This window comes from Trichomycterus rosablanca, chromosome 20 (genome assembly GCF_030014385.1).
Source record: "Trichomycterus rosablanca isolate fTriRos1 chromosome 20, fTriRos1.hap1, whole genome shotgun sequence".
Taxonomy (NCBI): domain Eukaryota; kingdom Metazoa; phylum Chordata; class Actinopteri; order Siluriformes; family Trichomycteridae; genus Trichomycterus; species Trichomycterus rosablanca.
In genome coordinates, this window is record NC_086007.1 from 13,239,680 (window position 1) to 13,263,067 (window position 23,388).

Genomic DNA, 23,388 nt, shown 5'->3' on the forward strand with positions numbered 1-23,388 from the left:
TTAAGGCCCAAATTGTTTTGATGCTGGTGTAATCACATTAGCCTTTGCAGAGGAGAAGGGTGAAATTGGACTTGTTGCTCCAGCGCCTGCGAGGAGGCGGCAGCCTGCGCTGAGTTTATGGATTATGAAACAAAAAACTGTCAGAACGCATAGCGCTCAAAGCTCCCTCCCATATGGTGCCCCATTACCGAGCCTGTCAGAGCACGAACACGTCGCCTCAGACGCAATCAGCTCGTCTTTCACATAGTTAAAGACAGGAATAAGATAAATGCTGGGAAATTACGTGGGACAACGTCTCAATCTTGTTTAAAATGTGGCTTTTTTTAATATGGTAGATATTCTCTTCTTGTTGACGGAACTATGGAATTAGCGTTGTTTTCCTTTGTGCTGTGTGTATACAGTATGTGTAGATAAAACATTCTGAAAAACTGAGGGATTCCCCTTGTGTGTGCATGATCTTAACCCTTTTTTTGCAATTTCCCCCCAATCTTCTCCCTAATCTAGTAATTTCCAATTCACCTGATTGCATTAGCTTTCCCTCTACCAATACTCCCCTCCACTGCTGACTGAGGAGTGCCACAACTGACACATGCCCCTTCCGACACGTGTGCATCTTTTCACCTGCACGAGGCCTTAATAGCAGAGTCTACCTTAATACTCGTCCGTGTTTTGACACCCCCCTCCTGCGTCCACATAATTGGTTGAGAGTTTTCCAAACTCAGTTGCCCGAGTTGTGTTTATAGCTTTACTGCTTTTCACTTCAACATCTTGGACGTTTTGTCTAAACGATTGGTAGTCTTTAGAGTTTACTGAGTTTATAAAGAAAGAGATAAACTGTACATAGACAAATTATCGGTAGCATAATACTTTACTGGCTTATTCTTTTGAGGCTGTCGTGGAAAAATATTGGACTGAAGAATTTATTTGCACAATCGTGGGTTCCTCCAGCAGTCTGTCCGGACAAGAACCTGTAACAGATGCTTTTCTGCTCTGATCTCTTTATACTGCTCTGGTCACATGACATTGAGCGTTGGACCCACTGGGTGTTACCTATAGGCTTTACATCCATTTACTGCTTAATGACAGGTATGTTGCTTATCTTTGTAGCCTAGACTAGCAGACTCCGCTCAAGCACAATATAACTAAGAATTCAAGACACAAACCAGCATTAAGTAATATAAAGCATAAAATCTACTTTCTTCCATAACAAGGCGATGAGAGATGATCACATGTGTAGAGAAGCACACTTTACCACTGAATATGAAACCACCAAAGGAACAAAATGCACTCAATATGTAAACACATTGTCAGCACATTACACCACAGAAAAGTCTGTTACACTAACTTAATTACTGTATAATTGCTAGGACCGCCTCATCTTGCATATTGCGCCTCACATACGCGTCGCAAATGAAAAATGTTAAATTGCTAAACACAAACCTTAACTTTGGAATTTCGCAGCAAATTGCTGATTACACGAGAAACGGCTCGTTTCATGGTCCGTCACGTGACTTTCATGGCTGTGAATTAGGTAGGGCCTTAACTATAGGATCTGTAGTAGCAATCAGCAGAATAAGACACCGTCTGAACTTCCTATCCTCAAACACGGCCAGCCAGGTTGGTGTCTCTGCTGAGATTCGAACTTGTAAGTTTGAACCCTTCATTGTTTTTAAACTTTGACCAGTTGGTGCATGCTCACCCTTACCTTTGCATTTTCCCCAGTTTCCATCCCAACCTAGTCATGTCCAATTACCCGATTACATTTTGCTTCCTCTCTACTGCTGCTGACTTCTACTCCTGACCGAGGAGAGCCTTGACTAACACACTCCCCCTCCGACACGTGTGCAGTAGCCGACTGCACCTTTTCTCCTGCTTGTTTGTTTGTTTATTTATTTGGACTTCACGTCATGTTTTACACCCCTCGGCTTCATCCACGACAGAAACGGTAGTCACTCGATTCATCAGTTCACATTCACAAGGTTATATCGAACAAGGTCATGGATAGTTTTGTATCTCCAATTCACCTCAATTGCATGTTTTTGGACTGTGAGAGGAAACCGGAGCACCCGAAGTAAACCCACGCAGACATGGGGAAAACATGCAAACTCCACACAGAAAGGACCCGTACCACCCCACCTGGGGATCGAACCCAGGACCTTCTTGCTGTGAACAAGAAGCAGGCTTTGATGCAGGCTCCATCAATCAGCTAACCGAAGTCGTAATTGCATCAGTTATGAGGAATCCCCTCTGGCAATCCAACCCAATGGATGAGTCAATCATTGTCCGTGTGGGCGCCCAGCCTGCCGGTAGCAGAGCTGAGATTCGAGTTCAAGACTTCAGCTCTGGTGTGCTAGCGTGTTTCACCGCTGTGCCACATGAGCGTCTATTAAATACCATTTTAATAACCTTGTTGGTATCTGCTGATACTGTTTCTTTACTTAAAACATCACACATGGACATAGATGCACCCGGGCAGTCAGTAACTGTCAGTACAGCCCCCATCAAACTGTTTTATTTTTCACATTCTCTTTTACATCTTTTTTCTGCTTTTTCTCGTTTCTCTTCAAGCCGCCTCTTATCCGAGTCATTATAATGTAGCTGGATGGCTGCTACAACAATCGATTACGCTGTCTACTCTCATTTACTTTACAAGCGTTCTACGTTCCACAGAGCTCACACGGAGGCTATTTTTCTCCTTGTCTGTCTACTTTTTGATTAAGAAGATGTGTAAATAAGGCCGCAAACTTCCATCACTGCATGCCAATCTATGTATTGACTCGTAAGGATCATTTTCACCATTCCTTGTGGATATCCTGGTGCTAAAGGATAAGGCCTGGCTATCATAAACTGGTGCTAGAGAGAGCTCGACGAGCTGTCAGGCAGGGAAAAATGAAGAGCATTGACAGATTTTCTGGGGCTCCTTTTTTTGCCTGTTATTAATGGATGAGAATACGGGCCCATTTATCAGGGTCAGAAAAGATTAATGGACGCTAACTTTTTGATTTTACTGTGTCACTTTATGTCTTTGCATTTGGATGAAGATATCGTTTCTCCTAAAATAAACATTTAAATAATGTAGAATGATTTTTTTGGGGTTATTTTACATTTAAAACAAAGAAATTTAATTCTGGCCAAGGTGGCATGGTGGCACGGTGGGTAGCACTGTCGCCTCACAGCAAGAAGGTCCTGGGTTTGATTCCTAGGTGGGGCGTTCCGGGTGCTTTCTGTGTGGAGTTTGCATGTTATGCCATTGTCTCCGTGGGTTTCCACTGGAAGCTCCGGTTTCATCCCACGGTCCAAAAACATGCAAGTGAGGTTAATTGGGGATAAGCGGGGTTAATTGGAGCTGCTAAAATTGCTCCATGTGTAAATGTGTGAATCTGTGTGTTTGCCCTGTGATGGACTGGCAACCTGTCCGGGGTGTTTCCTGCCTCTTGCCCAGTGAATCAGACCCACAGCAGCCCTAAATAGGATAAAGTGATGGTCGAATAGACAATTAATGAATTCATTAATACATTTTGGTTCAAGTCTTCCTCACTTGCTCTGACTAGATATTTCAGCTATATGACCAAGTCACAGTTTCCAGATTTCAAAAAGTCATTAGCTTTTACACATAGGAAAGGAAGCGTAAAATGCCAGAGACATGAATAATGAGTACTAGCCTAGCAGGTATGATACTAGCAGGTTTCTAGTTTCTCCACCACCACCACCACCCTTCTGCCACTTTTGGGCCCCTGAGCAAGACATAAACCAGAGTGTGAATTATACAGTGACAAATGTGTGTGGGGTGGGGTTAATTTTTATAATGTCTATATAATAGTTTAGCTAACTACATACCCCCCACCCTTCAAACTGTCATTTTTGCCTCTTTTTGTAGGGTTCAAGTATTAATTAGGAGGGTCAGACTCCCTAAATCTCTACATAAGTCGAACCATGCCTTTAACCCTTAACTTATTGCTCTAAATTCAATCACGTTTATTAGTCGCTTATAATAAAAGAATATGCTACATGGCAGAAATGTCAATAAATAACTGATAGAGTGAAGGACAGGAGTAACAAATACAAAGTGTTAAAAAGTACATAATGACACTCTCTCAATCATTTTACCCATTCACACCTGGGTATTTCAGTTTGTTTTAAACTAAAAATTATATTCAAATACAGTGGTACCTTGTAACTCAACATCCCCTAAACTCAAAATCTTAGAAACTCAACACCCTTTGTCAAGAAATGTGTACCCTTAAACTCAACATTTCCCTCAACGTGTGTGCGACTGCTGCTTTGTTCAGCATGTGGCTTGAGTGGTGCGATAAAACGCCATCAAAGTGCGAATATGAGACAAATCTGCATTTGTGTGCGAATAACCATCAAATTTAGTCTAAGAGTGTCCATGTGTATCTGTGTTTATCTGGATTTTTCTCCTGTTTCACTTTTAAACTTGTGTTACAGCTCGGGGTTCTGAGAAATTGTGAGGATCAGCTTTTCCGAGAAAGTCTAAAATGCTTTATGTGACTTAATGTATTAAAAGAACAACATAGAAACACTGAACTTATCTTAAGTATTACTGCTCATAAGTTCTCTCCACTAAATAAGAAGCATATGGAAACAATTAAGAAGTAAAGGTAAAGTGCCGGTTTTATTGTATTGTATTTTAATTGATTTTTAACTGTTTTTAATTGTATTTTAGTGTTATTATATTATAATTGTGTTATTTTCAGTGTATAAGTGTCAAAAACGACCCCATTATTTTACATTAGCCTAAAATATATGCAGGTTCACGGGACCATGGAACGCATTAACAGGTTTTCTATACATCCTTATGGGAAAAAATACCTTAAAACTCAACGCCACTCCCAGAACCAACTGACGTTGGGTTTCAAGGTACCACTGTATGATGTTTAGTTTAAAGGTACAGTACCTAGCTTCTAGAGAGGGATTTGGAGACCCCTTTGGTAGAAATATGCTACTGCATGCAAAGAGATGTAACTGTGAATCCATTCCTTGCACTGATTTAATCTAATCTGATTGAAGCTTGTTAGTAGTACATCAATACAAATTTTAAGTGTGTTTATTAAGGTTTAATAACATTTAATAATGTAAATTTTGATTTATCTTGTATAGGGCAATTCACAACAATCAAAAATGAATAATTATACAGCATATTTTTTTATATTTCAAGATGCTTTAAGCTTTAGCTTGAACCCAAACGCAGAAAAGTCAAATGTAAAAGTTTTGGACGACTTCCTATCTGTGGCGTAACTAGGAGCTCATGGGCCCCAGTGCAAAAAATATTTTAAATAAAATAAAATATAATAAAATATATACGGCGAGTCTCATATACAAAACTAACTAACTGCAGAACGTCCAAACGCACATGTATAAACCGGGTGCTGCATTCTGATTGGCTGAGCTGAATGTCACTCACATATCGCTGCTACAATATTGTAATATAATAATAACGACCTGGCGAGTGCAGCCAATGCTTACATCACTTCTGCACTACTTTGAGCGTCACACATTTGCCGCCTTGACGTTTTTACCGATTGGCGTTACTCTCAAAGTTCAACCCGATTGAACTTTGACCCAGTTTGCCGCTAACCTTTCCAAAGCTCTGCCAGCAAGACAGATTGTTTATATGACATAGACAAAGGCGAAGCACAGACACGACAGAGAAAAAAAAATTATCCTCACTGTTCCACAAAACCCTAATGTTGGATTCCACTTTTAAATTAGAACCATGTAAGTAAAATTCAGCCCAGCGACTAGTGAGCTGTGAAATAGGGAGGCCGGGTTTGAATTATAGATAGCAGTCCCACCTTTACTAATCCTGGAATCTCTTGTCGCGGTTTCGTAGCTCTTTAATAAGATTTAATGCGGCATTTGATTGAAGCAATAAAGTTTCATTAACCCGCTTCCTGTTTTTAATCTTCTCAAGTCTCAGACTGACAGATTTTTTTAGTTTTCTTGTTTTTTACTGAAATAGATTTAATAAAAACTGCATAAAAATTAACTGTCAATACTATCAGTCAGTACTGCGTCTTGTTTTCTAATGTTTTTTTGTTTGTTTTTTTAAAAGTTCATAAATACTATACAGCACAAGATTTCACTAACTAGATCTGATAAAAGGTCTACAATATGGCCAAAAGTATGTGGACACCCCTCATTAGTTTTAGCCACTCCCATTGCTATGAAGCGTATAAAGTAAATGTACGTAATAAATTATAAGTTTACATTCATTCATGTATTCATTGTCTGTTTTATACACCAAAATTTGCTGATAACTGACCATCAACAGTGGACGATTTACTGTCAACCAACAGGCTTTTAGCAGCCTACATGAAAAATCAATAGTTAAATCAAAGTTGAATGTCAACACAGCTTTAGGCTTTATTTTTATTTTTTTACTATTTATTTATGCATTTTCTTTCTTTTTCTCTGAAGATGGTATATTTGCCCAACACACGCTTTCTCCAATGCATGCACAGTCCAGCAAACCCCTTCTCATCCACCAATACTTCAGTGGATTTGTGCGTGAGGCCAGTCTTGCACATGAAGAGTCACACTCTGAACTCCTCGTTCCTCCTCTGCCAGCCTTGTTTTAGTTTTCTTGTTTGTAACTAAAATAGATTTTATAGACATAAACTGTCAATACTGTTGTTCAGTATTGTGTATTGTTTTCAAGCTCGTCGCTCAGTCGTAGAGCCAGCAGTTTAGATGCGTAGCACTTGAAAGGCATAAATACCATGCCATACCAAGCCTCACTTTGATTGAAGCGCAATGCCCTGTGAAAGCAGCATCAGGCGGATAATCTGGTCTCATTAAAGTAACAGTGCAACTGACGACCATACATTTATTTATTTATTTATCCGGTCGGTTGGGTGCCATATAGCTCGCATTGTTGGCAGTGCCTGCAGCAGACACGTTTCTGCTAGGGCGGGATGACCGGACTATGTGGGTGGGGTCTTCAAACACTGTGTAAGAACCCTGATTAGCAGATTATCTAATAAGATAATGTAATAAGATTATCTGACCATACATGTATTTGTTAGTTGTCTTGTTAAAAAGTTCAATAACATAGTTGTGTGGTTATTGATGCATGTCAAATATTTAAACCCCTACTTCATAAACATCACCATGGTGCCACCAATTAAATAAAAATACTTTGTCAATCCCTTCCCTTCCTTTCCCAAACCAAACTTTCAACCCAGTGCAGGTGTCTGTCTGACCCATGCTACCACCCTGCCAAGTGTCCTCCTCTTTGAAAACTAAAATATGCTCACCCTAGTTAGCGGCCTTGCTCAAGAGCCCAGGACTCAATCAACCTTTTGATTGATAGCCCAAATCTCTACCCACTAGACTACCATTGTCCCATACTTACTGTATCTAGTTTTAGAAGATGTAGAGTTTAAAAGGTTTCAAGGTTTCAAGGTATTTTTTCCCATAAGGATGTATGGGAAACCTGTTAATGCGTTCCATGGTCACATAGAACTGCATATATTTAGGCTAATGTAAAATAATGGGGTTGTTTTTGACACTAAATATAACAGAAGTGTAATATAAAAAAATAAAAAAACACTGAACGGAATACGGTATTCCAGAATCAAGCATCTCCACGATTAAGAAGCATAAGGAAACAATAAAGAAGTGAAGGTAAAGTGCAGGTTTTATTGTGTTTTTATATTAATTTTTAACGGTTTTCAATTGTATCAGTGTTTTTATATAGACTTATTGTACTAAAACAACGAACTAGGAGAACTTATGAGCAGTAATAATTAAGGTGTTCCTGTGTCCTTTTAGTACATGAATCCACGTTAAGCTTTATTTATTTATTTATTTTTACAATAAGCGTTTTAAACTTGGAAAAGGTGATTCTCACAATTTCTCAGAACCCCCAGCTATAACGCAGATTCGTCTCATGTGCGCACTTTGATGACGTATTACCACACAAGCAGAACACTGAACAAAGCGACTGTTCATTGTTCATTTGAAATTAAATAAATAAATTTTTTTTATAAAAGGGCTGAACACGTTGAGTTTAAGGGAAACGTTGAGTTTAAGGGTGCCACTGTATTTCACATTGTGAAAAGATATTCCTTTAAAGTTTTTCTGTACTTACGGACATGAATACGAATTTGTCCGTGCGTACACACCTGAACTAGAGTATGTGCACGGTTGTGAGAAAGATGGCAAGCAATCATCCGGAAAAGACAGCTTTTTCTCCCCCCGTTATTTAATATGCACCGTGCAATCTGCGTGCCATCTCTCATCCGGGAAGGATACGCCGCATCGGTAATAATATCTGATTTGGTTGTGTACCTCTTCCCCTCAGATACATCGAACGGCTCCGAGCACCCTCGACTGTTTAAGCAAAGGTCAGCGGAAGACTCATTGATTTAGCATTTTAATTTTATTTGTGCCGGGCTCCGAGGGGGGCTGGCATTAAGCGTGGTCGGAGGCTCTTTGTTTTGTAAGAGGCTGCGAATGTCTGGGTGTCTGCGGAGACCAGGCCTGCCTTGCTCGCCGTTTAATAAGTGCGAGATGCCACCCAGACGCCTGTGTAATAGCCACTAACACTTATTATCCTGCCCGAGATTGGAAATCCGCATGTTGTCATTGAGGGATCTCGAAAAAAGTTAAACACGGGAAAATAGAGTGGAAAAAATATAACACTCCGCCCTCTCACATACACAGACTAAACACAGACGTCTTTTTTATATATATATTGTTTTCGACTAGCACTCTTTCGGTTTGGCTAGGTACAGCAGAAACAGTTTCAGACGGCTGCAAACAGCTTGCTCGGTTCACTCGGCTGGCTAAATGAACGGAACGATCCTTCAGGGGGTACAGACACCGAACTCAAAAGAACTCCATGCTGCTGACACGCCGAAGCAGATGTTGTTTTGTTCTGCGCTGCCCTCTCCTCTGTCTGACTTTGCCTGGACCGTGGAGAGGCCTCTGTGTATTGCTACTTCATTAGGCGATCGTGTTAGCCGCCGTGCCGGTCTGCCTCGTCATTTAGCGGTCAGGAGTCTGGATGTGATCGGCTGTCTCCCACAATGTTAATCTGGAAGCTTGTTCTGCCGATACTTACCTGAACTCTGACTCAGATGGCCGGGAAAATCGTTGCCTGATCCCTCGCACAGGGTTTCGGACGATGCGTGCGCTAATTGAGATGGAGCAAGGAGCGAATTGTTCTAAGTAGCTCTTAGGAAATCTAACAGGACTTGAGGGCTTAAAAAATCTGAAGGTCTGTAGCATATATGTGATTACTAAATTACTAAACAGAGCTAAACAGAAACCAAATATACTGAGAATGGCCCATTTAGAATATTAAAGTCACCTGTGTACAGTTTAAAACCCCTGAGGTTGCCAGGTTTTACATCAGTTGAACTCTTATTCATATTGCTTCTTTCAGATGAGCATTTGCCTTAAGAGTTCATAAATACTGCACAGCACGGGTTGCCAGATTTCACTAACTAGATCTGATGAAAGCTTTGCTATATGGCCAAAAGTATGTGGACACCCCTTTTAAATATTGTTTATTTGTTAAGTTTACATTCATTTATCTATTCAGTGTCTGTTTTACCACCGCTTTACCCCCGCTTTACCCTGGTCAGGATTGCGACTGGTCTGATTCACTGGGCGAAAGGCAGGAAACACCTCGGACAGGTTGCCAGTCCATCACAAGGCAAACACACACACACACACTTAGGACAATTTTTAGTAGCTCCAATTGGCCAGACTGAATGTTTGTGAACTGGTGGGAATAAACCAGAGCTCCCAGAGGAAACCCACGTAGACACAGGGAGAACATAAAAACTCCAAACAGAAAGGAATTAAACCCAGGCACTTCTTGCTGTTCTTGCTGTAAACCACTACCAACTGTCGCCCCTATAAGACTACAACTTTGTGGCGGCAGGTTGAAAAACGCATTCCTTGTTCCAGTACGATTGTGCCCTGAACAGTGTTCGAGGCAAGGTTACATGTTAATTCACATACTAACTGTATGTACAGTGGAGCCAAAAAGTATTTAGTCAGCCACTGATTGTGCAAGTTCTCCTACTTAGAAAGATGAGAGAGGTCTGTAATTTTCATCATAGGTACACTTCAACTATGAGAGACAAAATGAGAAAAAAAAATCCAGGAAATCACATTGTAGGATTTTTAAATAATTTATTTGTAAATTATGGTGGAAAATAAGTATTTGGTCAATAACAAAAGTTCAACTCAATACTTTGTAACATAACCTTTGTTGGCAATGACAGAGGTCAAATGTTTCCTGTAAGTCTTCACCAGGTTTGCACACACTGTAGCTGGTATTTTGGCCCATTCCTCCATGCAGATCTCCTCTAGAGCAGTGATGTTTTGGGGCTGTCGCTGGGCAACACGGACTTTCAACTCCCTCCACAAATTTTCTATGGGGTTGAGGTCTGGAGACTGGCTAGGCCACTCCAGGACCTTGAAATGCTTTTTACGGAGCCACTCCTTCGTTGCCCGAGCGGTGTGTTTGGGATCATTGTCATGCTGGAAGACCGAGCCACGTTCCATCTTCAATGCTCTCACTGATGGAAGGAGGTTTTGGCTTAAAATCTCACGATACATGGCCCCGTTCATTCTTCCCTTAACACGGATCAGTCGTCCTGTCCCCTTTGCAGAAAAACAGCCCCAAAGCATGATGTTTCCACCCCCATGCTTCACAGTAGGTATGGTGTTCTTGGGATGCAACTCAGCATTCTTCTTCCTCCAAACACGATGAGTTGAGTTTTTACCAAAAAGTTCCATTTTAGTTTCATCTGACCACATGATATTCTCCCAATCCTTTTCTGGATCATCCATATGCTCTCTGGCAAACTTCAGACGGGCCTGGACATGTACTGGCTTAAGCAGGGGGACACGCCTGGCACTGCAGGATTTGAGTCCCTCTCGGCGTAGTGTGTTACTGATGGTAGCCTTTGTTACTTTGGTTCCAGCTCTCTGCAGGTCATTCATCAGGACCCTCCGTGTAGTTCTGGGATTTTTGCTCACCGTTCTCATGATCATTTTGACCCCACGGGATGAGATCTGGCCCCAGATCGAGGGAGATTATCAATGGTCTTGTATGTCTTCCATTTTCTTACAATTGCTCCCACAGTTGATTTATTCACACCAACCTGCTTGCCTATTGTAGATTCACTCTTCCCAGCCTGGTGCAGGTCTACAATTTTCTTCCTGGTGTCCTTCGACAGCTCTTTGGTCTTGGCCATGGTTGAGTTTGTGGACAGGTGTCTTTTATACAGATAACGAGGTCAAACAGGTGCCATTAATACAGGTAACGAGTGGAGGACAGAAGAGTTTCTTAAAGAAGAAGTTACAGGTCTGTGAGAGCCAGAAATCTTGCTCGTTTGTGGGTGACCAAATACTTATTTTCCACCATAATTTACAAATAAATTCTTTAAAAAGCCTACAATGTGATTTCCTGGATTTTTTTTTCTCATTTTGTCTCTCATAGTTGAAGCGTACCTATGATGAAAATTACAGACCTCTCTCATCTTTCTAAGTAGGAAAACTTGCACAATCAGTGGCTGACTAAATACTTTTTGGCCCCACTGTATGTACTTATTTATAGTAATGGCACAACTGGTGGTGTACCAATTTGATATAGTGTATAGTACAGTAGCACTGTATTTAGAACTGGTGCTTCTAGATTTACAATTTAACTTGATTTAATTGATCCTGATGCACTAATCACAGGGCTTTATCCCAGGTATCACTTTGTATTAATATGTTTAAACCATTTTCATAAAACAAATGTGTGTTAAAAATAAGAGAGGGCTGCTCAGGTGGCGCAGCGGTAAAACATGCAAGCACACCAGAGCTGACATTTCGAACTCATCGGTTCAAAACTCAGCTCTGCCATCCGGCTGGGCTGGGCGGCCATATGAACAACGATTGGCTTGTTGTTCATACAGGGCAGAAAGCCGGAGAGGGACCTCATTACTGATGCAATTACGAGCTCTGCTGGCTGATTGATGGTGTCTGCACAGAGTCGAGGAATAATGTGGACAGGGTGTGGCTCTCCGTACACAAAGCTGATCCGCATATGAACTCGCCTCGTGCAGGTGAAAAGATCAGAAGTTAGGATCAGCATCAGTGGAGAGGAAACGTAATGCAATCAATAGTCCACTATATATAAAATCAAAACATCAAAGTTTCATGTCAACACAGCTTTAGGCTTTATTCCTTTTTACTATCTTATTTATGCATTTTCTCCCTTTTTTCCAAATTCAGTGTAGCCAATTAGTCTTCCTCTGCCGGGGACCTCGATTGCGTCCGAGGACGGTATATTTGCCTGATACATGCTTTCTCTGATGCGTGCATAGTCCACCGACACCTTCTTATTCACCCATACTTTAGTGGATTTGTGCATGATTTGTGCAGTCTCGTGTATAGAGAGTCACATGCTGATCTCCGCATTCCACCCCTTCTGTACAGGCTCCTCAGGCTACTAACCAGGGTCCTTACACAGTGGCTAAGACAGCCCCCCCCCCCCCCCTTTTTAGTCCGGTCCCAACAGGCTAGCGGCAAATTTTGTCTGCCAACAGGTGGCAGAGCTGATATTCAAACTCAGAGATTTCAGAATCCCTGTGCTGGTGTGCTAGTGGAATTTCCTTTGTGCCACCTGCGCACCCTAGCTTTAGGCTTTATTTAATTTTTATTCATTCATTATTTCTAATAAGCAAAGTTAGTAGAAACCAGTTAGACACAGCTTAATATACTAATCAAGATGCACTGGGTATGTCAAAGCTCCTCTTGAGAACATGCAATATAATAAGTTCAGCAAAGTTCTACCTCCATATCAGGGCAATCCTGCTTGGCTTCTTTTTTTTGTATGCCCGACTTTACCCACCGTAAGTTGATTACAGTTGCTCTGCCTCCTGTTGCTGTACATCGACTGCTCTCATTAAAAATGAATCACCCTCGGCTGCTTTGCGTCAGTGCTGCTAGTTTAAATGATGGGTTGGGATCTTTATTATAGGAGGTTAAAACTTGTTGTTGTTTAAAATATTCATTGACAGAATTAAAATGTTTATGTTTTAAGCACTGCTTTTGCATTTTTCCCCTCACAACAGAGGAATATTTCATAATTCTTGTGATCGCTCATACGCTACAAATGTGTTGGATAGAGATAAGATTAAAAAAGCACCACTCACTTTAGCAGCATTGTCCTGATACAACACAGATACCTAGCACTGCATTTAATAGCTTGATAGATTATCTATACTCTTATTTGACATATATATTAGAAAGAATATCTATATGCACTATGAGTACAGGCATATATTCATTATAGATGTATATATAATATAATACATAAACATCCGTATTTTGCTTGTCGGGTGTATAATCTCAGCTGTCTGGGCTGTGTGTGAGCCGTGTGAGCATCCTGCCTAGGGTATAGGTACAGCACAGCTCCCCCCCAATCCCTCACCACCCTCCCTCGTGCCTGCTGAGAAATTGCTCCTGACAGCTGATTTGTTGGTTGTCAGAAGTGGTCGCTGTGCGGCTGATAAGGGTGCGGAGGCCCAAGATGGAAAACTAACTGCTTCTCATGATTTCAGAGGCAGGCCCATCAAGGCACGGCCTGCCGACACATGTAAATGTCTCGTGTTGGAAGAGGGACGTATTCCCCGGACTGGTTTTGCTCTTTAAAAAAGGCATACGTCGAATTCAGCCACGTCAGAGAGTTGTAGATAAAATGATAGATTACTTTATTTAAATATTTTGACTTTGTGGGTCATTAGGATTGGGTGGCAGATTGTATCCCTGCTTTTTATTCTGTAAAAATAGTAAATAAATAAATAAAATGTCATTTTACCATAGTGGTTAAGGTACTGGACTTGTAATTGAAAGGTCGATGATTAAATCCCCACCACTGCCAGGTTGCCACTGTTACACCCTTGAGCAAAGCCCTTAACCCTCAATTGCTTAGAATGTATACTGTCAAAGTACTGTAAGTCACTTTGGATAAAAGCATCTGCTAAATCCTGAAAATATAAAAATCAATATATAAATATATAATATAATCAAAAGCAATGGTCAGGACCACCACAGAGTAGGTATTATTTGGGTGGTGGATGATTCTCAGCATTGCAGTGACACTGACATGGTGGTGGTGTTGGTGTGTGTTGTGCTGGTATGAGGGGATAAGTCACAGCAGTGCTGCTGGAGTTTTTAAACACCTCACTGCCGGACTGAGAATAGTGCCCCGTGGGCAGCGTCCTGTGACCACTGATGAAGGTCTAGAAGATGACCAACTCAAACAGCAGCAATAGATGAGCGATCGTCTTTGACTTTACATCTACAAGGTGGACAAACTAGGTAGGAGTGTCTAATAGAGTGGACAGTGATTGGACACAGTATTTATAAACTCCAGCAGTGCTGGTGGGTCTGATCTACTCATACCAGCACAACACACACTAACACACCACCACCATTGTCAGTGTCACTGCAGTGCTGAGAATGCAGTGCCCACCACCCAAATAATACCTGCTCTGTGGTGGTCTTGTGGGGGTCCTGACCATTGAAGAACAGCATAAAAGGGGGCTAACAAAGCATGCAGTGAAACAGATGGACTACTGTCAGTAATTGTAGAACTACAAAGTGCTTCTATGTGGTACGTGGAGCTGATAAAATGGACAGCGAGTGTAGAAACAGGAAGGTGGTTTTAATGTTATGGCTGATCGGTATATATATATATATATATAAGGTCACTTGAGGTCAGACTAATCAGGCCCGGTGAGAGTTAGGACCAGTGCTGCAGAAATGAAACAGTGACATTTTTTTTTGATTAGCTGATGCAGCAGGTCTGTTCTGTCTTAAAAAACTATAAAAGCAGCGAATGTAGAAAAGGCCCCAGGGCTGCCGGGCATGAGACAGGCGGAGGATCTGTCAAACCTAGTCTATGAGTGAGGCAGTGAGGGTGAATGAAGGAATAAGAAGGATGGAGGTATCACAGAGATGCACATGTGCCCATCACCCAAGGGTTTACCAGGAAAGGTGAAAACAAGACATATTTAGGGTTATATACTGTATGTAGCCAGGCGTGCAGAAAAGGACTCTGTCCAGCCTCCAGTCGAGCGTCAGTTTGAGGCGGGAACAGGATGCCCTAATGGGCTCGTACGGGAAGCCGTCGTCCGAGGAGAGGTCACGGTAATTGGACGCAAATTGCGCTCCTGCATCCGCCCATGAGGGCACAGATCAGCGACTCCCATAACTCACGTCATCTCAGGGATGTCAGCCGGGAGACACCACCTCGCCACAAGCAGGCGGATAGAAGTGGAATTAGCACATGTGACATAAGGGCAGCGACCGCACATCACCTCACGGCCTGCACACTCGATGAATAACCACACTTAACCTTTGCAGTGACACAACACGAAGGGCTTGTATATGTACACTCTGACTCATGACATGGATAATAGCGGATCAGTCCGAGCTGTACTGACCTACTGATAAAGGGGGTCCACGGCATGGACCACCTTTGGCAAATCTGCGGTCAAAGAGCACATACGGCTTTGAATGTTCTTCTCCCCAAACAAAAAGAACTACTTATAATCATTCAGTGTCACGCTGAGTCCGAGTGCTGCCTTGCGGACTGTTTATCTTCTGGCCTCCCGCTTTTTATCTCTTTTTATCGCAGCGGGAACGAAAAGAGCGGCGTTGCTTCCTGTTTTGGGCCGTCTGTCGACCCGTTGACCTCCGGGCTTATCTCCTGATTCGGAAAAGGCGTACGCTGCGTCTAAATGCAGTCGAAATAGTCGAGTTACAGATCTTTTTCGAGAGGAGGTTGGGCGTGCGTCTGCACCAGGCTGGAACTGATGGTCGTGTGGGTGTTTTTCCGTCTGTGTGTCTGTGATTGGGTGTAAACACTCGAACGGCCTGTATGCAAGCGTCTTATTATTATTTAGACAATCTTTCCGATGAGTAACTTACTCAAGAGGTTTCGAACGCTCCGGTTATTCACGAGATCCATCCCTTAGCGAAGTCATAGGATTTTCTGACAGTATTTTCAACCCTCCTAGCGGATACATTTAGCAATATGGAAAATAGCGTGTCATGCATTGAAACAGTGGCGAAGAAACAGCAAATATTTAGTAATGGGATTCAGATGCAGCGCTGGCTCTATGAATCTCATTAAACGGGCTTTGAGCTTTTGCCTCTCGGAGGAACACATTCGTAGCTATTTTAATAATGCCCAGGTCTTCATCTCTTTAACAGCGAAAGAGCCCCCGCGCTGTACTGGATACATAATTTGCACGTCATTAGGAGCCAATAAAGTGTAGATTGCTGCGTGACTCGATGACTCATTTATGTCTGCACCATGCAATATTAGCAATCAACAGATATTTGTTGCTTTTCCTGTTCGTTTAATGGCTTCTGTATTAGTTGGCTTCAATCATGTGTTTTATTTTCTCTCTCCTCCCTTTCCTCCTCTCTCTTTTCCTCCCCTTCGTCCATCCTTTCCTCTCTGCAGGATTCGGGTTTGTAACTTTCGAGAACGAGGATGTGGTGGAGAAAGTCTGTGAGATTCATTTTCACGAAATCAATAATAAAATGGTAAGTCGGTTTCACCTCAATCTTTCAGATGGCCGTGGGATTAATATTTGATAGCGGGAGCCGAGACGGTCGTTATAATGACCGATATGCCGGGAGACACGGTGCCTGAGTGGCCTAGAAGAAGGCGAGCGCCGAGCCGCGAGCCTTCCCTATTCCCTGCCATACCGGGTTTTCGGGCCATGCCGTGATATTGCTGTGCACTGGCCACAAAGCATGAAATTGTGTCTTGGTGCCCTGTCCACCAGACTGCGAGAAGCATTACTGTGGTTGCTATTCCTTGAGCCAAGGAGAGCTAGAAGAGGACCTGGCATTCATTTAAGGGCCTTGTTAAAAGTGCATGATGGGAAGATTGCAAGAAGATTTAAAATCATAGCCTTGGCAGCACTGGCAGTCTGCTACCTGACACCCTGCTTACTGTTTTATAGTATCTGCTGAATTTTTTATTTGATTTTTTTTTACTCCGTTTGGCCGGAATGAATGGTGCATGAGGGACCGGGTGACGACCCTGAGGCTAAGACAGTAAGGACAGCATTTAGACTACCAAAGCAGGCAGCATTAAATTTAGCTAAGGATACGAGCCTCGGACGTACCCCTTTAAAGCAGAATTGGTAATAAAATGCGGACCGAAGACCGTCAATACCGAGACTTTTACAATTACGGTAAACAAGTACCACAATTTAAAGTTGTCATAGCAACTGACTTGGGGGAGAAATTTAAACACTGTAACAGAATATGTTTGGACCTTTTGATAAGCAATGACTTCCAGTTTTCTGATGAAACCGGGTGACACACGGAGGGAGACCGGCACTGCTCTCAACACATACTAGTGCGCTATCGATTTTGATATAATATTGCATCAAATGGTTTCATTGTTCGGGGAGAGCTGAGCAAATTTATTCTTTTTTTCCCTTCATTCGATCTCTCTAAGCAGGACACTGGCTAGCCATCGACTGGCAGTATTAAATTGGGCCAAAGGGGGATTGCATGCATCGTTAGTACCGGTCGGGGAGGTTAGGGGGAAAAAAAGGATATGATTTGAGGAGGTGGGTTGAATGATTCTGCTGCTACATCCATTTTCCCGGTAAAAAATTTAACCAAGGAGTATTTGTAACCAATCCCAACGTTTGTGTTGCGTCTAGGGCTGGCTCGATACCACTTTTTAATGTCCGATACCGATACCGCAAATTGAGTATCTGCCGATACTAATCCGATACCGTCATTTCTCCTCTCAAACAACTAAGCAGTAATAATACATGTCTCAATGCACCATGGTTAAACTACATTTACATTTTCCGCATTTAGCAGACGCTTTTATCCAAAGCGACTTTCATTACTGTGAAAGTACACAATCTAAGCAATTGAGGGTTAAGGGCCTTGCTCAAGGACCCAACAGCAACCTTCTGATTACTGATCCAGTACCTTAACCACTAGGCTACAACTGCCCTATAAACTAGCTATCTAAATAACAATTCTCAGATTGTGTAACGAATATTCTAAAGGAATAAATACAGAACCTACAACATCACACTTATGCAAAACTGCTGTTTTTATTTTAACTTTTACATGCAGAACATTCAGCAGCATTTTTGGCTGTTTAACAGCACAGTACAAACATTTAAAATACAATTTAAAGTGCAACTTTATCTGTATTTAACAAATAAATTATAATTTCAATATAAAATTCTAGATCTGTCAACTCTCAAGTCTACACCTTGAAGAGGCAGCAAAAAAATTATAAAATAAATAATAAAAAAATATTATTTATAAACTATAAAAATGAAACAATTAAATAATATAAAATAAACAAATGTATCTATCTTGTCCCGGCTAGGAGATCTCTCACATCCTCAACGATTAATCCATTAACGTTATGAAATAAAACAAACTTTGGTTTTTAATCATCTAAAAAACTGACAGAACTTTTTTTTTTGCATTTTCTCCCCCTTTTTTCTCCCCCATTTAGTGCGTCCAATTTGCATTGTGCTTTCTCTCTGCCTATGCCGAACCCTGCCCTGACCGAGGAGATCGAAGCTAACCCACATTCCCTCCGACATATGAGCAGCAAGCCATATGTATTTTTGCCACCCACACATTGACACACATCGAGTGGTGTGCCACCTAGCGTTGCATGCGGAGAGACACACCCTAAGAGCACTCCTTCCTCATGTCTGTGCAGGCGTATCACTCTCCCTGTCGCAGTCTTAGGTCCTCTGACTCTGACTTATTGGCTGTACCCAGGTTCAAGCGGGCTTCTATGGGTGGCCGTTCATTCACCTGTGCTGCCCCTCGCCTCTGGAATTCCCTTCCTCCGGCTCTCCGCTCTGCGTCTTCCCTCACTATTTTCAAATCTTTGCTTAAAACACTTCTCTTTACTGAGCATTTTTCATAGTTTTTGTATTGTATTGTAAAAGTATTGTATTGTATTGTATTGTATTGTAAAATGTTGTAAAGCGTCCTTGAGCATTGAGAAAGGCGCTATATAAGTTTAACTTATTATTATTATTATTATTACTCGAGATCCAGCTCTGGTTGCAGCGTATGTTTTTACTGCTGCACCACCTAAGCGGCTAAAACGTGACAGAACTTTAATGAAAAATCTTAACCAAACTCTGCGTCAATTGTAATTGGTCCATCGCGTTTGATTGACATCCACATCTTTCAATTGTAGACACTTTATACGACACGCCATAAAACAGGGTTTTTAGTTGTGGCAGTAGTAGATGATTTTTTAAAATGCTAAAATTTTAAGTAGATCAGTGTGTTCTAGTTTCTGAATGGCCTTATTTACATTGTGTTACTTACATTAAGCAACTGTATCGGATTGGTTTACACGCTTTTTTCCTTCCGATATCCAATCCAGTGATTTAGGCCAATATCGGACCGATACCGATACAGAGTATCGGATCTGTGCCGGTCCTAGTTTCGTCCTAGTGGTTTTAAATTCTGCCGTTGAGTTGCTTTTGCCATAAAGATCAAAGTGGTCTCAGAAGCGTCGTTCGCTCTGAGATGCTGCGTGAATATTTGACTTGCTAATTCACCCGCGATTATATTGTTACCATGATGAATATTTTTTATTTTCTACTGCGCTAATGATCTCCCTCCACTAGCAGAGGTCCGGCTCGATGCGCACAGAGAGCCGTCGGCCCGCATCCCTCTCCAAAAGCACCATCTGTGACCCTCCAGCCCTGAGTTTTGGCTGAGTGGAGGAGCTTATTTCAGAGAGGTTCTGATGACCCGGAGAGGCCACTCAAAGCTTGCCAGGACTCTGGAGGGCCTTAAGTGGCTGTGAATGGTTCCAAACTCCAGTAAAATGGAGCATCACAGACCTCGGGCCTGCTGATCAGTTCTGGCCTGGATGTTCATGGCGACAATTACAGATTCAGGAGGGGCGTTCAGTGCACGGAGCACGAGAGCACTTGACCTGTACGCGCCAAATTAATGGACCCCAAATGCAGACGAGGCCTGTGTTTATTTAGATAATAACCAACGCTGTATGGGACATCAGCCAGCGATGGGGATGGCAGTATGCAGCGGTAGATAGCAATAATCCTGGCCCGACCTCCCACCAACAGATACGGCCAATTATGCTGGACGCCCTGGTAGGAAAGCTGAGATTCGAACCTGGATCTCAGAGGGGGATTGCTAGCGAGATTTAATCTTCAGATTAAACAGTTAGCAAAGTGGTTTTATCTTTTTAAAAGACACTATAAACCAGATGGTTTTTTTTCTTATTTTATTCTTATTATTTTTGTTTTGTTAAATTATTATTATTATTATTATTATTATTATTATCATTATTGTTGTTGTTTTGTTGTTTTTTATTATTATTATTATAGTTTTTTTTTTTTCGTTTTTTTTTTTTCATTTTATTATTACTATTAACCATTTTTTCCTCATTATATTATTATTATTATTATTATTATTATTAGGGGGTTTTATTTTATTGTTACTTTTAACCATTTTCTCATTTTATTATTATTATTATTATTATTATTATTATGACTTTTTAATATTATTATTATTATTATTATTATTAGGGTTTTTTATATTTAATTTTTATTATTATTATTATTATTATTATTATTATTATTATTAGGTGGTTTTATTTTATTATTACTATTAACCTTTTTTTCTCATTTTATTATTATTATTATGGGTGTTTATTTTATTATTACTATTAATAATTTTTTTCTCATTTTATTATTATTATTATTATTAGGGCTTTTTTATATTATTATTAGGTTTTTTAATATTTAATATTATTATTATTATTATTATTATTATTATTATTATTATTTATATTCAATATTTTTCTGTGAACTCTAATGACCCCTACTACTTGCATGACACCCTTGCTGGCCAACGGGGGGTTGCAGACTAGCACACACCTCCAACTTAGTGACAACTGTTTAGGGATGGCATTTTCCTTTTAGAGCATTAATGAGCACAAATTTAGGTGTAAAAACATGGTATGACAAGTTTGGTGTGGATGAGTTCAGAGCCCTTTTCATCCTCGTCCTGATTTTAAACTTACACAGACACACTGAAATCTTGTAAGAAACCCTTTCAGAATTGTACAGGCTGCAAAGGGGGCAGGAGGAGATCTACAGTATATTTAGATCTGTGATTTTGGAATGGGATGTCCAACAAACTACTAGTGGGTAGAGCTTTGGGCTATCAATTGAAAGGTTGAGAGTTCAAATCCTGGCTCTGCCATGCATGCTGCCACTGTTGGTCCTTGAGCAAGGCTCTTAACCCTCTCTGCTCCAGGCGTGCCGTACAATGACTGACCCTGTGCTCTGACACCATCTTCCAAACAAGCTGGGATATGCAAAAAAAAAGAATTTCGCTGTACTGTACATGTGTATATGTATATGTATATACACTGATTAGGAATAACATTATGACCACCTTCCTAATAGTGTTGTTCCCCCTTTTGCTCCCAAAACAGCCCTGCAACTGCGACGCACTGTGTATTCTGACACCTTTCTATCAGAACCAGAACTTCTTCAGCACTTTGAGCTACAGTAGCTCATCTGTTGGATCCACATGAGCCAGCCTTCTTTCCGCATGTGCATCAATGAGCCTTGGCCACCCATGACCCTGTCACTGGTTTACCACTGTTCTTTCCTTGGACCACTTTTGATAGATACTGACCACTGCAGACCAGGAACACCCCACAAGAGCTGCAGTGTTGGAGATGCTCTGACCCAGTCGTCTAGCCATCGAAGATGCTCTGACCCAGTCATCTAGCCGTCACAATTTGGCCCTTGTCAAACTTGCTCAAATCCTTACGCTTGCCCATTTTTCCTGCTTCTAACCCATCAGCTTCCTGCCTAATATATCCCACACACTAACAGGTGTCGTGATGAAGAGATAATCAGTGTTATTCACTTCACCTGTCAGTGGTCATAATGTTATGCCCGGTCAGTTTATGACAAATAAATGCATTCTATTCTATTCTAACCCATACAAATGTGTGCTTGAGGGCAGTTTAGGGAGCAAACAGTTCCTTATATAAGTTCCCTTCCCGTAAGCGCCCGGCTTCTGGTTAAAGCTTGTCCTCTGTCCTCCACCCTCTTCGGAATAAATCAGACCAGGCTTGGTTGAGTCAGTGCGTCCGGTCTATTAAAATCTATATCAAGCTCTGTTTGAATTCTCATAAACCCACCCACCGACTATCTCACCAACACATTAAGTTACAGACTGGAACTAATTTGTGGTAAAAGTCTCCAGCGCTGTTTGCAATCAAACAGAAAGCAGGCTGGATGCTCTATTTATAGAAGCCTGAAATAGTCCGCTATTGTTTTATCTACCGGCGGCAGGTTCTGTTCTCTTTGTATCCTTCTCGTCAGTCAGACGTTCCTCCCTGTCCCATTTTTAGTAGAACTCGGGAGGATAACGAGATTAGCCTGCCTGACCAGGCACGATCGGCGCTTCAGATCACCTGCTACTATACCGACAGCTGCTGAACATCTGGATGTCTGGGACGCTGTCGCTGTGGTCTGTCTGTCGGAATAAATGAAAGAGGAAGCGCTGAAGCTGAGGGGAAGGCTACAAGGCCTATTATATGACCACGGACCACCCTGGGAGAGTGTGTGTGTGTGTGGCATTCAATAGCTGGCTAATTTTAGAATGGCCCACAAGTCAGGAAGTGTTTTTTTTTTTTTTTTTTTTACACTGTTTGACACCATGGAAGAAGTGACTGCATCCTGACCTGGAATAAACTGTTCCTCCAGGGGTCCTCATGGCCACGATTATAGTAGTCTGTATACTAGTCTCTCTCTCTTTTCCTCTCTCTAGGTCCTTCTTTGTGGCTCTGACTGTTAATTCTCTTTATTTTAGTCATAGCCCAGACAATCACAGACCTTCATCCTTTTATTATACATAAGCGGGTTTTACCAGGTAATCTGCCGCTCAGTCGGCGTCCCTAGTCGTGCGTGGAGAGCGGTACCACCCTATAGCTTTCCGTGCCTGCACCGACCGGATGTAAATTCTCTCCTCGTGTCCTCGGCACCGACGCCCTCACCTCCCGCAGGCAGCGCGGTGATTGCCACTTTCATTTCCTTCAGAGCTTCCACCTTCCTTTCAGCTTGCCCTGGATGCCCAGCTAGCCCGCTGCCTGCCTGCCGTGACTCGGCCCATTAGCATGTATGATAAGTGACGAGGGTGTCTGCTGTCCAATTTAGAGTCTACCTCGCCATGCTGGGGCACTGGCCTGCAATATCATTGAAAGATAATCTACCGCTGTGAGGAGAGAAGCAGAGAAGTAGCAATTCAAAAGTGGGGAGA

General features: G+C 41.7%; 1 protein-coding gene across 7 annotated transcripts in view; it reads left to right on the plus strand.

Moving 5' to 3' along the window:
* msi2b (musashi RNA-binding protein 2b) overlaps window positions 1-23,388 on the plus strand; it is a 451,597-nt gene that overhangs the window by 319,827 nt on the left and 108,382 nt on the right. For all 7 annotated transcript variants that reach the window (XM_063017232.1, XM_063017233.1, XM_063017230.1 and 4 more), the window contains exon 8: window positions 16,514-16,596. In XM_063017232.1, the coding sequence (XP_062873302.1) occupies window positions 16,514-16,596 (83 nt within the window). The remainder of the gene's footprint in view (window positions 1-16,513; window positions 16,597-23,388) is intronic.